The sequence below is a fragment of the Pantherophis guttatus genome, chromosome 2 (assembly GCF_059756535.1).
Source record: "Pantherophis guttatus breed Tessera chromosome 2, ASM5975653v1, whole genome shotgun sequence".
Classification (NCBI taxonomy): domain Eukaryota; kingdom Metazoa; phylum Chordata; class Lepidosauria; order Squamata; family Colubridae; genus Pantherophis; species Pantherophis guttatus.
This window is the reverse complement of record NC_142064.1, coordinates 261,426,259-261,442,231: the sequence shown is the minus strand read 5'-3', so window position 1 is coordinate 261,442,231 and position 15,973 is coordinate 261,426,259. Positions and strand designations below refer to the sequence as shown.

The window sequence follows — 15,973 nt, the reverse complement described above, 5'->3', positions numbered from 1 at the left end:
CCATAGCTATATCTAATATGCAGTCTCATCTGCATGACCTTGGTATGGCTGCTTTCCCTCACCTATTATAGGATGGCTGAAAAAAAAAAACAGCTGTGTGTGCTTAGACAATATGTGGAGTCATAAATCATGGTTACAAATTGCTGAGTTCAAAGAACACTTTGAGTCACCAACTATAGAATGATTTCAGAGGTCACTGGAATCTAGCTATATTGTATTTTGCTGTGATATTTGCAAGGTTTAGCTGGTAAGTGTTGTTTTTTGATAGCCACATCTGATTTTAGTGACCGTGGCTTAAATGGTGACATGTTGTATACAAATACAGTAACTAAGGGAGGAATCTCACATGTCATTGAAAAGACAAAGGTGAAGGATGTACAGTAATGTCCTTTAGTGCTCATGGTAAATCTAACTATTTTTCCACTCTTATTGCATCTGCAGAGAACCGCCCAACCGCTCTGTTCAGGGTGACCCGCTCTCTACTCCAATGGGAGCGAGGGAGGACCCCTTGCAGGGTAGAGCTGAGGATTTTGGGCAGTATCTGCATGATAAAATTGCTCAGATTCGACACGGCCTGGGCTCTGATTGGATAGTTTCAGACGGGATGACGGAGGCAAGTCTTGAGACTGTTATCTGGGAGGAGTTTGACCCTGTGACTCCTGAGGACATGGACAGGATTTTGGGGAGGTTTAACGCGACCACATGTTTACTGGACCCGTGTCCCTTCTGGTTGGTACTGGCCTCCCGGGAGGTTACACGAGGCTGGTTTCAGGAGATTACCAATGCTTCGCTGGGTGAGGGTGTCTTCCCAGCTGCCCTGAAAGAGGCGGTGGTGAGGCCCCTCCTCAAGAAGCCTTCCCTGGACCCGGCTGTTTTAACTAATTATCGTCCTGTCTCCAATCTTCGCTTCATGGCGAAGGTTGTCAAGAGTGTGGTGGTGAGACAACTTCCTTGATTCCTGGATGAAGCTGTCTATCTAGATCCATGCCAGTCGGGCTTCAGGGCGGGTTACAGCATGGAAACGGCATTGATCGCATTGGTTGATGATCTCTGGAGGGCTCGGGACAGGGGTTGCTCCTCTGTTCTGGTCCTCCTAGACCTCTCAGCGGCTTTTGATACCATCGATCATGGTATCATGCTGCGTCAGCTAAAGGCGTTGGGAGTGGGGGGCACTGTTTTACGGTGGTTCTCCTCCTTCCTCTCTGACCGTACACAGTCTGTGTTGACAGGAGGGCAGAGGTCGACCTCGAGGTTCCTCACTTGTGGGGTGCCGCAGGGATCGGTTCTCTCACCCCTCCTGTTTAACATTTATGTGAAGCCGCTGGGTGAGATCATCCGTGGCTTTGGGGTGAAGTGTCAACTGTATGCTGATGACACGCAGTTGTACATTTCAACCCCAAGCCACCCCAATGATGCCCTTGACGTGATGTCCCATTGCCTGGAGGCCGTGCAGATTTGGATGGGGAGGAACAGGCTCAGACTCAACCCCTCCAAGACTGAGTGGCTGTGGTTTTCGGCGTCCTGATATAGCTAGCTCACACCATCATTGACTATTGGGGATGAGATCTTACCCCCCCCCCCAGAGAGGGCTCGCAACTTGGGCGTCCTCCTGGACTCATGGCTGTCTTTGGATGATCATATGATGGCCGTGGCCAGGGGGGCTTTTTTTCAGGTTCGCCTGGTCTCCCAGTTGCGCCCCTTTCTGGATCGGGACGCCTTGTGCACAGTCACTCAAGCCCTCGTCACTTCCCGTCTGGACTATTGTAACGCTCTCTACATGGGGCTCCCCTTGAGGAGCACCCGGAGGCTCCAACTGGTCCAGAATGTGGCCGCACGAGTAATAATGGGGGCGACTCGTCGCTCCCATGTAACACCCCTCTTGCGCAAGCTGCACTGGCTCCCGGTGGTCTTCCGGGTGCGCTTCAAGGTGTTGGTTACCATCTTTAAAGCGCTCCATGGCTTAGGACCTGGCTATCTACAAGACCGCATTCTGCCACCGATTGCCTCCCACCGACTGGTACGCTCACACAGAGAGGGCCTCCTCAGGGTGCCATCAGCCAAACAATGTAGACTGGTGACCCCCATGGGACGAGCCTTCTCTGTGGGGGCCCCTGCCCTCTGGAATGAATTACCCCCGGACATACGAAGGATCCCTGACCTCCGCGCCTTCCGTCATGCAGTGAAGACCCTGTTATTCCAGCAAGCCGCTCTGATGGGATAAATGATTTTAATTTGGTTTTAATGGGTTTTAAAATTGGTTTTAAAATGAGAGTTTTAAATTCGGCCTATGATTTAATTATTTTAATTTGCTTTTAAATTCTATTTTTGTACATTGTTTTTATACTGGCTGTTCACCGCCCTGAGTCCTTCGGGAGAAGGGCGGTATATAAATTAATTAATTAATTAATTAATTAAATAAATAAATAAATAAATAAATAAATAAATAAATAAATAAATAAAATAAATAAATAAATGGTGAAGCTTGTGGTTGGTGTGTGGGGGGTGAAATCAACCCTCTTTCAGTCTTTCCTCCTGGGCTACTAGAAAGTTTTCTACAATCCATTAGTGAAAGAAAGGTTCCTGTATTGTTGCATCATTAAAAAAATATATTAAGTGGATCACTGAAAAAGTTGATGGCTGTAAGAATTGCCGCAGCAACTTCTCCAGCTTTCTTTTAGCCCATGAGACAACTCAGAGTTCTGCACATTGCAGGGCAATGTTTTCCATTATAATTAGTCACATCATGGTTGTCTTCTGGATTCTCCAGACCTTTTCCCCAATGATGGCCTTCAGTGTAAACAACAGATTTACCAAAAAAAAAAAAACAAAAAATAAAAACCATGATTGGATAACTTGTACCAGAAAGTCTGGGTGACTTAATTTCTTCTTTGCCATTTATTGCTCGGGAAGATGTGTGGCTTGAGAATTGATTTTCACATTCAAGTATAAAATCTTGGCTGAACTCTTGAACAAGGGAAGCCACCGATTATTTTATCCTTGATTATGCTTAGACGTATTTGATAAGTACAAGGGACTCTACCCAACATGTCAACTATGATCCTGCATATTATTCTTCTGGTCTTGCCCCACCTAATTTATGGGATGCTGAAACTGAAATGCCCCTTGAATTTGATGCCAAATGAAATAAAGCCACATAATTTCTACAGATCAGGAGACCATCTCATCACTGGGATTGCTTATTTCAGAATGATTGAAGATTATTTTATCATGTTTGATATGCCTCCCACTACTAATAATTTTGAGTAAGTCCCTATGTCTGACAGCGGTAAAGCGTTTCCATTTCATTTGTGAGAGAGCGTGCTGTGAGATTGTCATGGAAAGAAGGTCAGACATGAACAACCAAGATGTGTGAGGGAGCCCATTGGTAGTTATCTCATAAACAGAAATTTAACCCAAGTGGCAAGAAAAGTGGAAAGATATTAGTCAAAATATTCCATGCGTTTCTCTCTAATTTATGGTTAAGGGTAGTTGGCTATCCTCTTTGTATTTTCCAAGATTCTGTATGTATTCTTTATGGAATGATTAATTACATCTTTCTGAATATTTTCACCATAGATTTGCTGTGTTGTTTCCTTGAACTTTTTATTTATTTATTTTGTCGAGTACATATTAGATAATACATATAAGTATAAGCATGAATTGAATACATAAAATGAATACAATTAAAGGGAACATTAGGACAGGGACTGGTGCTCTTATGCACGCCCCTTACAGACCTCTTAGGAATGGGGTGAAGTCAACAGTAGACAGTTTTAGGTTAAAGTTTTGGGGGTTTGGGGAAGAAACTACAGAGTTAGGCAGTGCATTCCAGGCATTGACCGCTCTGTTACTGGAGTCATATTTTCTGCAATCAAGTTTGGAGCAGTTCACTTTAAGTTTGGATATATTGTGCGCTTGTGTATTGTTGTGGTGGCAAACTTGGCAAAGAACTTCATATTCCTAATGTTAAAATGTTACAGATGTTCTGTTATTAAGCAGTCTATCCTCTATGAGATTCCCTTTCCTCTTTCCTTGCAGATGTCCACACAAGGAAAGTAGATTTCAGCTAAATGTAAGGATTTTCTTCCTCCCAGTCAGAACAAAACTAAGACTTTAGCCTGAGCCTTAGCCAGGGAGCTGTGGCTACCTCAAAATAAACTAAGAGCAACTCTACAGTAAATTTCGAAACTCTTCAATCTGGAAAGAAAAAAAGAACTATAAGACAGGAGAGAAAAGGGAGCAGGCCTCCACAGACTTGTCTCTTCCGAGGGGCAGGGCTGTTTTAAGTGACCCTTCCTAGATTTTTAGCAAATTAACTGCTGGAAAAGGTGTGGAGGAATATTTCTGAAATTCCTTGTTCTTTCGTAGTTTACCCGATGCAAGAAGCTTGGGGCTAAATTCCCTGAAACGCAGCCTGCTCCTATGTAGGTCTTCCCCTCTGGAGAAGGTAATGTGTTGAAGGTAAAGGCCTGGGAACAATTGGATGGATTTGCAGGGAGATAAAGTGGTATTTTGGTATCTGTAATCCATCTCATTTGGGCTGTAAATCAAGTCAAAATAATGCCTCAGAAATTAGACCAAGAGGTTTGTGAAATATTTATTATTAATTCAGTAAAAGGAAAATACTTTAAATATGTTGTTTTGAGGGAATGCATAATGAAGATATGATGTATCTGTATTTCCAGAATAGGCAACAGACAGTACTGGAAAATCCTGTCCTTCCTTTTTGCCCTGGAGGAGATTAACCAGAACTCCCAAATCTTACCCAACATCACCTTGGGCTACAATATTCATGACAGCAGTTCCAACCAAAGAGGCACTTCGGAAGCTTTGCTAGATCTGCTTTCAAAGGGAGAGGCAAATGTTCCAAATTACAGCTGTGGAAATAGGAAAGATTTGCTGATGATCCTTGAAGGAGCTGATGCAGACAGGTCCATAGATATCTCAAAGTTGCTGAACCCCTACAAGATCCCACAGGTATGATTGCTTGGTCATTCAAAAGGGGTTACATTTCCCATGGCCATGATGGGCACCAAGAGTTGGGGGAGAAGATTCAAGAATTCGAATTATTTGTGAAACTATAAGATTTTTCTACCAATGCCCTTGTCCACATTGGAGGATCATATGGACTATTTGGGGAAGAAAAATTTTAGGGGTAGTGGTGGTAGGAATCTGCAGTGCCTGAGCAGAGGTGCTGTAACCTGTCTGCCATCTTTGTAACAGCGTACCAGTATATAAGAGTTTATTTTACTACACATTGAAAAAATGCAATTCCAACTCTTATCTGCTTGGAAACTCAAACTGTAACAATGGGAAATGGATGTGTGTGTGTGTAGATAGATAGATAGATAGATAGATAGATAGATAGATAGATAGATAGATAGATAGATTTTACTAAACATTGAAAAAAATGCAACTCCAACTCTTATATGCTTGGAAACTCAAACTTGCAAAAAATGCAACAATGGGAAATGTACTAGTATGTGGGCGTGTGGGTGTGTTTGTGTATGTATGTGTGCGTGTGTGTGTATTGGGGTGTGTGTGTGTGTGTGTGTGTGTGTGAGAGAGAGAGAAAACAAGAGAGAGAACGAGAACAGAGGTTTAACTAAATTTAAGCAAAAAAATCCCCATATTTATATCATGCAGCAGATTGGTTATAAGGGGAGGGGAGGCTAAAGGTTAATGTCAGTTAAAGTTTACTTTTTTCAAAATTGCTAGCTTTGCTTTTTAATGTTTTTTATATTTATATCTGTGTATACAAAGAGAGACTCATAAATACATATGCATATATTTCAGGAAAGAATACAATAATAGCGAGTAATTTATCTTGAGACTGAACTATTACTAAAAAAACAAATATCTTGATCCATGTTGTTCCTTCAGTTTTTAATTTTAGTGTATATTCATTATATCTGATTGTGCTTAACACTGACATTTAGAACTCTGATTCAGATTGATAAAATATCCATTTTTTCCTTCTCCCTTAAGTCATCAAATTACTCGTTTTAATGTTTATTAAAACATTATTATAATATTTAATATAGTAATTAATATTCCATAGTAGACTATTAAGAATGTAGTTTTACTGTATAAATAGCATTGTATCAAAAGAACAAATTGTACTACAATAGAGAACATGGAACAATAATTGGTATATCTGGCTAGATTTAATCTTATGTTAAAGGTCAATCTAGTTTTACACTAAATTTACAAATATACTTTAGCGGTCTAGCAGCTTTGCCCAAAATCTTAGTAATCAACGTTTTGGTTTTGATCTGAGAGAAAATGTTAATATTTTTCCTTTGTTTCAGGTCCGTTACAATTTTCCTTCCCAGGTTTTGAGAGACAGAAAACAATTCCCTTTTTTTTACTCAACTTTTCCCACAGAAACAAACGAGTATCTAGGAATCCTCAAAATCCTCCAGTATTTCAAGTGGACGTTGATTGGACTCCTTGCTGCAGATAATGAAGATGGAGAGAAGTTTATAAGACTCTTCACACCTATACTTGACCAGAATGGTATTTGTGTTGTTTTCATAAGAAGCGTTTCAGAAGACAACTTTGATCATAAGGAGAAGGATGTTGGCCTTTTCAATAAATGGAACAAAGTCAACATCTTAATTTACCATGCTGAGGTTAAAACCTTCACAAATGGATTTTCAGAAATACTATATTTCCTGATGAAGAAGTGGGGATATGTTGAGGGGAAAGTGTGGATCATAACAGCTGTTTGGGACCTCACCTTGCGAATGACACTTATTCCAAAGTTCAGGAACAAAAGCTACCGTATCTTTTCTTTCCTTAGTCGCATAAATAAAAAAATTAATTGTGATCATTTTGAACAACTTGAGTCTTTTACTGAGAGATTTGTAGAGCGAGTATATTCGTGTTGCTATTCAAAGCATGCCCTGTCTGTGAAAGGCTGGACAAGGTGCACAGAGAAAGAAAAATGGAGTCCAGTGTCTCAAGAGTTGAGGGAAAAAATTCTGTCCGTGAATGGATACTATATTTACTACACCATCTGGACCGTTGCACATGCTTTACATGCGGCCTATTCTCTCCGATCCCAGAGAAGGGCCACAAAGAATAGAAACAGGTCAGGAGATGAAAGAGTGCAGCCTTGGCAGGTACTTTTCTTTTCCATCACAAAGATTTCTGCTAAACAGGAGAATCCACTCTCCCATTTCAGAATTGTTGAACTTTCTTTGAGATCCCGCATAAACCAATTATTACATTTAATATCATTTTTATCTGATTGTATGAAGATTGGAAATTATAGGGTGTTCAGATTCACCTTCAAGTGGCAGAGCTCCTGCAGCTTGCAAATAATTTAATATAAGTACTTTTTTAGTATCTGACTGAGGAGATGCAATCATTTCCTTTAGCAACCTGATTTGGATAAATCTCCCTTTCTGTAGCCTGTCTTAGAAGAAGCAATCCACCTGTTTCAATTAACAGTTTTGTCACTGAATCTGTTGCCAGATACTGTATCTTGGTGGATCATTTGGAAAGTTGGAGAACAGTTGGTATGTTGAATATAACTGTTTCTTTTAATTTTCCTTTCTACCACCTTGACATATAATGATCTTTCTGTATAGAAAATTAAAACTATATCAGTTTGGGGTGAGAGGGAGGGACAGGACCAGTCATGCAGGGAACTGACTGAGAGTATAATGAGTTGCTGACTTTTTCTTCTCCTGTCCAATACCTTCCACACTTGTTCCAAATTTGCAGCTAAGCGACCACAAGAATATGACCTAATAGCATTTTCTTCCTGCCCATTCTCATAATGTTCTCTTCATTGAATCCTCAGTCCATGAGTGAGACAGTTTTATGTCATATTCAGTTGTATGTGTGCTAAAATAGTTTTGTGTCCTTCATTCTGAAACTATCTGACAGCAGCTTCAAAGGTGTCTCTATTGGGCTCAGTCACTAATAATCCTGAAGAGAAGTCAGCTCTAACTGACTTCTCTTCAGAGAGACAAATACCAGATCAGCATTGATTGATTCCAAATCCAGGTTAGATTGGAAGCTCTTCAGCTCAACTGTGGAGAATTGTCCTTAGTCCCTCGACCAAGCCCTGAGTTTCAGGAAAGTCAGCTGTGGAATTGGGAAAATTTAGATCTCAATCTAAATTGAGTCTTGGTGGTGCAGCAGACTAAAGTGCTGTTAAGTAGCACCAGCTGCCTGCAATTATTGCAAGTTCAAATCTCACCAGGCTCAAGGTTGACTCAGCCTTCCATCCTTCCGAGGTAGGTAAAATGAGGACCCAGATTGTGGGGGCAATAAGCTGACTTTGTATAAAAAAGAACACCGCTTAGGAGGGGCCAAAAGCCCTACTAAGCAGGTATATACAAAAGTATGAAGGCTATTGCTTAACGCATTGTAAGCCGCCCTGAGTCTCCGGAGAAGGGCGGCATATAAATCGAACCAATAAATCAATCAATAAATAAATCAGTGGTGAAATCCAAATTTTTTTACTACCAGTTCTGTGGACATGGCTTGGTGGGCGTGGCAGGGGAAGGATACTGCAAAATCTCCATTCCCACCCACTCCAGGGGAAGGATATTGCAAAATCCCCATTCCCTCCCCACTCCTGGGAGAAGGATATTGCAAAATCTCCATTCCCACCCTACTCTGTGGCCAGTCAGAGGTGGTATTTGCCAGTTCTCCAAACTGCTCAAAATTTCCGCTACCAGTTCTCCAGAACCTGTCAGAACCTGCTGGATTTCACCCCTGATCTCAATCTTGTTTCCTATTTTCTTCCATTGATTCATTTCACTTTGGTATTTTAGCTTCACCCTTTCCTGCGCATCTCCCAGCATTACAATAATTCCCTAGAGGGAGTCTATTTGGATGAGAAAGGGAACCTGGCAGCTGACTTTGACATCACATATTGGGTGAGGTTTCCCAACTGGTCTGTTTACAAAACGAACATTGGGAGCCTGGAAAGAGAGGGATGCTCAGAAGGCACATTCAAGTTCAGAATGGACCAGGATACAGTCAGGAGGGCCGTGCAAGTTGATGAGGTGAGGAAGTTAATTTATTTAAATTCTGCATATTTCTGTGTCTTGTAATAGCAATGGCAGATCCAGAAAATAAATAGGAAAGTAAATAAGAAAAGTGAAGAGCAGTCCACCCTTTGGCAGGAAAGGATGGAAATAACGTAAGACCAAAACTTGTCTTTCTAGCTGTGAGGGAGAAGTCTCAAAAAGCCATCTCTATGGTTGCTTCACTGCACCTTCTGTCATAGGCCCACAAGAGAGTCACAGAGGTTAAGCACTTTGTTCTCTTTGCTATATGCATTTGTGGTTCTTTCAATTCTCTAAGTTTAGATTCAGCAAATTATAACTTGGGCCAGGGGTTTTCTTAGGTCCTTGTGTTTTAGGCCATATTTCATAGGGACATCAACTCTACCTATTTCACTGAATGCTCCTTTTCTTTACCTTCAGCCTCTGCCAAGGTCTCGGTGTGTGGATAGCTGTCTGCCTGGGTTTGTCAGATTGCTGGATCCCATGAAGCCAGTTTGCTGTTACAGTTGTGTTCCATGTGCAGAAGGGACCATCTCCACTCAGGAAGGTGGGTGACTCCAGAGAGAAAAGCTATGAATGGAATGGGATGGGATGGGATGGGATGGGATGGGATGGGATGGGATGGGATGGGATAGGACAGGACAGGACCGGACAGGACAGGACAGGACAGGACAGGACAGAAGAGTTGGAAGTGACCCTGTTTATATTTTGTTTCTCAATTTGCGAATGTTTCGGTAAATTCTTTTTTTTTTTAGCTCTTCATAAAAAATATTTTTTCCTCTATCTTTTCCAGGAAACTTCTTGTCTTTTATAGGGATTTGAATAAAAACCACAGAAGGATTTATTAGTATTTATACTGTCTAACATGCATATTTCCTGATTCCAAATTTAATTTGCTATAAAATAGTGGAATCTGCTGATGCTTTCTGTAAATCCTCCTCTTTCCTCTTAATTTCATCTAGTATCATATGCATCTTTTTCTTGGAATTTTCTTTTCCATCCTGCGTACTATGAAAAAAAAATAAAATAACTTTTCATGGCAACTTTGCATGCATTCCAAATCAAACTGCATGACTATAAATTCATAACATTCTTTTTAAACAAACTTCTACAACCCCTTCTGTTTGCAAATATTGCTCCATTTAATCTCCATTGAAAAGTGGTAAACATTGTTTTCAGTATTACATTATCTGTACTATGACCTGGAAGAGACATCTGTACATCAAGTATTAAACAGCAGATGAAAATTTGAAATCCAATTGATGTAGGCTATTGTGAAATTGGAGAAAATTGTAAATAGATTTCATCATTTTTAGCTTGGTGAGGAAAACTTCCCATTCTCCCTAAGTAACACTGGCCATAAATCCAATCCTTAATATGTGAAATAAAAATATCTTTCCCATATTTCCAAATAATTCTTTTAGCCATTCCCCACATTCAATGTAACCAAAGTTCATCAAAAGCAGTTGAATCCCACAATGAACCAAGGCTTGTGACAAAAGTAAAAAAATTACAAAAAAAGCTTCTTCCAACATGTTAAAAACAAGAAAAAAGTCAAGGAAACAATTGGTCCATTGCTGGGAGAAAGTGGCTAGAAGGTGACAAGAAACAGGGAGAAAGCAAAACTACTTCACTCGTTTTTTTGTATCTGTCTTTACACAAAGGGAAAAAACAGTCCAACCTATCAAAAACAGCACCACAAAAAAACAGATTAGGAACACAAGTTAAAATAGAGAAGAAAATGGTAAATGAACACCTGTCTAGACTAGACGAATTCAAAACATCAGGACCGGATGGATTACACCCCAAGGTTCTGAAGGAACTGGCAGACGAGAACTCCGAATCACTGAACTACATCTTTCAAAGATCCTGGAGCACCAGGGAACTGCCAGAGGACTGGAAAAGAGCTCGTCTTCAAAATTCCCATCTTCAAAAAAGGGGGGGAAAAAGATCCCGGAAACTACAGACTTATCAGCCTGACCTCAATACCAGGGAAGATTCTGGAAAAGATAATCAGGCAATGAATCAGCGAACACCCAGAAGCAAACAAAGTACCGTAGTTTTCGGAGTATAAGACGCACCGGAGTATAAGATGCAGCTTAGTTTTGGGGGAGGAAAATAGGGGGAAAAAAATCTACCTACCAGGTGTTCATCTGGCTAGTGTCCTTAGTCTGGTCAGCTTCAGCACATTAGTTTGCTGGTTTTGAGCACGCGCACATGCTTTTTATTCCCTGGTTGGGGATTAAAAAACAGCTTCTAAAGCACAGCTGATTGTCGGAGAGAGAAGCAATGAGAAAAGCAGCCAAAGCGCAGAAGATCACTTCACCCGCTAGTGCCTCATTAGGGCTGAAAAACAGCTTCCAAAGCACAGCTGATCATCGGAGGGAGCAGCAATGAGAAAAGCAGGCAAAGGGCTGGGAAAAAAGCTTCGAAAAAGCTACATTTGAAGTATAAGACACACCCAAATTTTCAGCCTCTTTTGGGGGAGGGGAGTGTGTCTTATACTCTGAAAAATACTGTAATAACCAAAACCCAACATGAGTTTGTCAAAAACAGATCATGCCAGACTAATCTTACTGCATTCCTTGACAAAGTGACAAAATTAGTGGACCAGAGGAATACTGTCAATATAATTTACTTAGACTTCAGTAAGGCATTTGATAAAGTAGATCATAACCTACTACTAGATAAAGTAGAAAACTTTGGGTTAGACAGCATCACCACCAGATGAATCATAACTGGCTGACCAACCGCACTCAACATGTAGTCCTCAATGGAACTGCATCTACATGGAGGGAAGTATGTAGTGGAGTATCCCAAGGCTCTGTTTTAGGCCCAGTACTCTTCAATATCTTCATCAATGACTTGGACGAGGGGATAGATGGGGAACTCAAATTTGCAGATGACACCAAGCTGGCAGGAATAGCCAACATTCCAGAAGATAGGCTTAAGATATAGGGTCTTTGGAGAAAGGCGACATACAAGTTGAACAAATAAATAAATCTTGACAGACTTGAACATTGGGAGCTAACTAACAAAATGAAATTCAATAGTGAAAAAAGTAAGGTTCTACATTTAGGCAATAAAAACAAAATGCACAGGTACAGTATATGCGGTACCTTACTCAATAGTAGTAACTGTGAGAGGGATCTTGGCGTCCTAGTGGAAAACCATTTAAATATGAGCCAGCAGTGTGTAGCAGCTGCCAAAAAAGCCAACAGGCTGCATAAACAGAAGGATAGAATCAAGATCATGTGGTGTTAATACCACTTTATAATGCCTTGGTAAGGCCACACTTGGAATACTGCATTCAGTTTTGATCTCCACAATGTAAATAAGAGACTCTAGAAAGAGCGCAGACAAAAGTAACAAACATGATTAGGGGACTGGAGGCTAAAACATATGAACGGTTGCAGGAACTGGGCATGTCTAATTTAATGAAAAGAAGGACTAGGGGAGGCCTGATAGCAGTGTTCCAATATCTCAGGGGCTGCCACAAAAAAGAGAGTCAAGCTATTCTCCAAAGCATCCGAGGGTAGGACAAGAAGCAATGGGTGGAAACTAATCAAGGAGAAAAGCAACTTAGAACTAAGGAAAAATTTCCTGACAGAACAATTAATCATGCTTTTTTTTTTTTTTGCAGATGCTGAACAGTGTGTGAGATGCCCTGATGACCAGCACCCCAACAAGGACCGAGATGAGTGTGTTCCTAAGGTGATAGTCTTCCTATCCTACACAGAAGATTTGGGGATCATCCTTACTTCCTTTGCTTTACTTTTCTCTTTGAGCACCGGCTTTGTTTTAAGCATCTTTGTTAAGCACATGGGAACTCCAGTTGTCAAAGCCAACAACCGGGACCTGTCCTACCTGCTCCTCATTTCCCTCCTGCTTTCCTTCTTGTCTTCCTTCCTCTTCATTGGCCAGCCAAGAAGAGCCACCTGCCTTCTACGACAATCAGCCTTCAGCATTATTTTCTCTGTGGCTGTCTCTTCTCTCTTGGCCAAAACCATTATGGTGGTGCTGGCCTTCCTGGCCACCAAGCCAGGAAATAGTGTGAGGAAATGGCTGGGGAAGCTTTTAGGGAACTTAATTGTCCTTTCATGTTCTATTGTCCAAATTATGATCTGCGCTATCTGGTTGGGAACTGCTCCCCCCTTCCCAGAGTCAGATATGGATTCCCAGGCAGGAGAGATTGTGCTGCAGTGCAACGAAGGCTCATTCATCATGTTTTATACTGCACTTTGCTATATGGGCTTCCTGGCAGCTGTCTGCTTGGTGGTAGCTTTCCTGGCCCGGAGGTTGCCTGGAGCCTTCAATGAAGCCAAGCTGATCACCTTTAGCATGCTGGTCTTCTGCAGCGTTTGGATCTCCTTTGTGCCCACCTACCTCAGCACCAAGGGCAAGTACATGATAGCTGTGCAGGTTTTCTCCATCTTGGCCTCCAGTGCTGGACTGCTGGGTTGCATCTTTTCCCCCAAGTGCTACATTATTCTTTTTCGACCTGATTTGAATAAAAAGGAGCAGCTCATTCTCAAAAGCTAAACAGAAATGTGATTTTCAATGTGTGCAACCTAGCAAGGAGCCTGAGACCCATTTCCTTATCTCTGTTTCCAAAGAGAAGTATTTAGATCAAAAATGATAATTTCTTAGGGAAGCTTATTCTGTCTGCTGTATACTTACATACAATTTCTTCTTTAAAGGGTCGGTAGAATGAAAACTTTACATGATATCGTCTATGGAGATTCTCAGTCATCCAGATCATGGTTATCCCAAAGGTGCTTTTTTAGAGAGGCAACTGGAATTTCTGGTCCAGTTGTCTCTTAAAAACCAGAAAGTCCAGTTGCCTCTTGAAAAAAGCACCTTTGGGATTTACATTGTATCTCACATAAACATACGCACACTCACATAGACATACAAATTATGTAAAAAAAAAAAAAGGAAAGAAATAATAGGAATTTTGCAGAAATCAAAGTCAATATTTAGTGAGAAATTGGCTATTGTTATCTGACTGCATGTAGTTCTGTGATGTATATGAATGTTTCTGTGCTGTGACATCTGATTTCTTGGCTTCATTGTACACTTGATTCTTTCCAGATAAAAAAGGGAAGAGTTTGGTTTAACTAGTCGCTCAGAGAAACTGTAGATTTGTATTGTCTTCTCTACTACTATTTTGAGTTGATCCATTGTCCAGCGGTCCATGACCATGTAATAGCCATTCAAGGACATTAAAAATATTAACACAGTGGATCAACTTGGTGTTTTTTTGAAGGTCTTTTCTTCTCACTACAACACTTGAACACAAATCTAGTCATCAAACACAACAGTCTTCTGAAAGGGCTTTTGAGAGTCATTCCAGAATGTATTTCAGTCCATCCTTCCAGTTGTTCCCTTTTAAAAGGGAAGAAGTTGGTCAGTGATCCATGTGGTAACAATCATTTGAGTCTAGTAGCAATCCTGCCCATGGACAGAGATACGGTTGACCTATGAAAGGAGACCTTTTGAAAGTATACTGATGCAGTATTCCACGAACGCACGGAGGCCAACAATGGGGTGCATGAAGGTGGCAATAGGTGGCAGTGATGGCGATGGGTGGGGATGGCAGCGATGGGCAGTGGTGAGCCACACAGCCTGGAACAGCTGATAGGCGGTATTCCCGGAGGCAGATCCAACCACCAATCAGCTGCTCATGCTAAGTCAGGCTGTGCTGAAGCTGACCAGACTGTTTGCTGTTTGCTGCAAGGAGGCAAATTGCTGGGAGGCAGAGGCAGATTCTTTTTCTTGCTTTCATCCCCCAAAGCTAGGTGCGTCTTATAGTTTGGAGTGTCTTACGGTCCAAAAAATACTATATTTATGACCCCAACTTGTTGACTAATCACGACATCATTTCTCCCTTGATCTGGCATTATAGAGCTTTGGCTTGAGTTTGGAGCCGCTCATCTTGGAAAGCCTGGATAGCTCAGCAGACTAATGCATTGTAATTTAACTCCAGCTGTCTGCAATTCGTAAGTTCGAATCTCACCAGGCTCAAGGTTGACTCAGCCTTCCATCCTTTCTAAGGTAGGTAAATTGAGGACTCAGTTTGTGGGGGCAATAAGCTGACTTTGTAAAAAATATACAAAAGTATGAAGGCTATTGCTTAACGCATTGTAAGCCGCCCTGAGTCTCCGGAGAAGGACGACATATAAATCAAATTAAAAAAAAAAGTGCCTTCCTGAGTTATGCCTTATTTATAGTTAACTGCTGTTTCCTGCCAACTTGCTTTTGGGATTTGAAGAAGCAAGTCTTCCCCTTAACAGTGCCTAATATCAGTCTGGCTTCTGAAGAGGTGCCCCCCCCCAAAGCCACAATGTGAAAGCTTCTTTCTAGCCCCCTCCCTTTTTTCCTTTTAACTGAGCAACAAGATGGAAGCTCTTCCCCAGGAGAATCATGGCCTGTGAGACCAGCTGGGGGAGTTAGCCATAGTTATATCTAATATGCAGTCTCATCTGCATGACCTTGGAATGGCAGCTTTCCCCCACCTATTATGGGATGGCTGAAAAAAATAGCTGGTACAGTATGTGGAGTTATTTATTTGTTTATTTGTTTATTTCTTCATAAAATGTATTGGCTGCCCATCTTACTATAGGGTAACTCTGGGAGGCTCACAATTACATCTAACTAAGAAATAAAAAGTTAAAAACAAACATTCAAACCAAAGACACAAGGGGACGGTGGGGGTGCAGTGAGGGGATAGGATCTGTTATTACTCAATCAACCTCCTTTGTGCTGTTCCCCCACTGGGGCCCCAAGCCGACTGGCAAAACCACATCTTTAGGCCCTTATGAAAAGATAGGAGGTTTGGGTCCACCCTCACATGGGGGGGGGGAGATGTTCCAGAAGGATGGAGGAGCAGCAGATAACTGTTCCTCCTGGACCCCGCCTGCCAGAATAATTGGGCTGAC

The 15,973-nt window shown here is 41.4% G+C and overlaps 1 protein-coding gene across 1 annotated transcript in view; it reads left to right on the top strand.

Moving 5' to 3' along the window:
• LOC117667884 (vomeronasal type-2 receptor 26-like) overlaps positions 1-15,973 on the top strand; it is a 39,390-nt gene that overhangs the window by 9,868 nt on the left and 13,549 nt on the right. The window contains exons 2-3 of the mRNA XM_087885229.1: positions 4,369-4,424; positions 4,686-4,977. Coding sequence (XP_087741355.1) covers positions 4,369-4,424; positions 4,686-4,977 — 348 coding nt within the window. The remainder of the gene's footprint in view (positions 1-4,368; positions 4,425-4,685; positions 4,978-15,973) is intronic.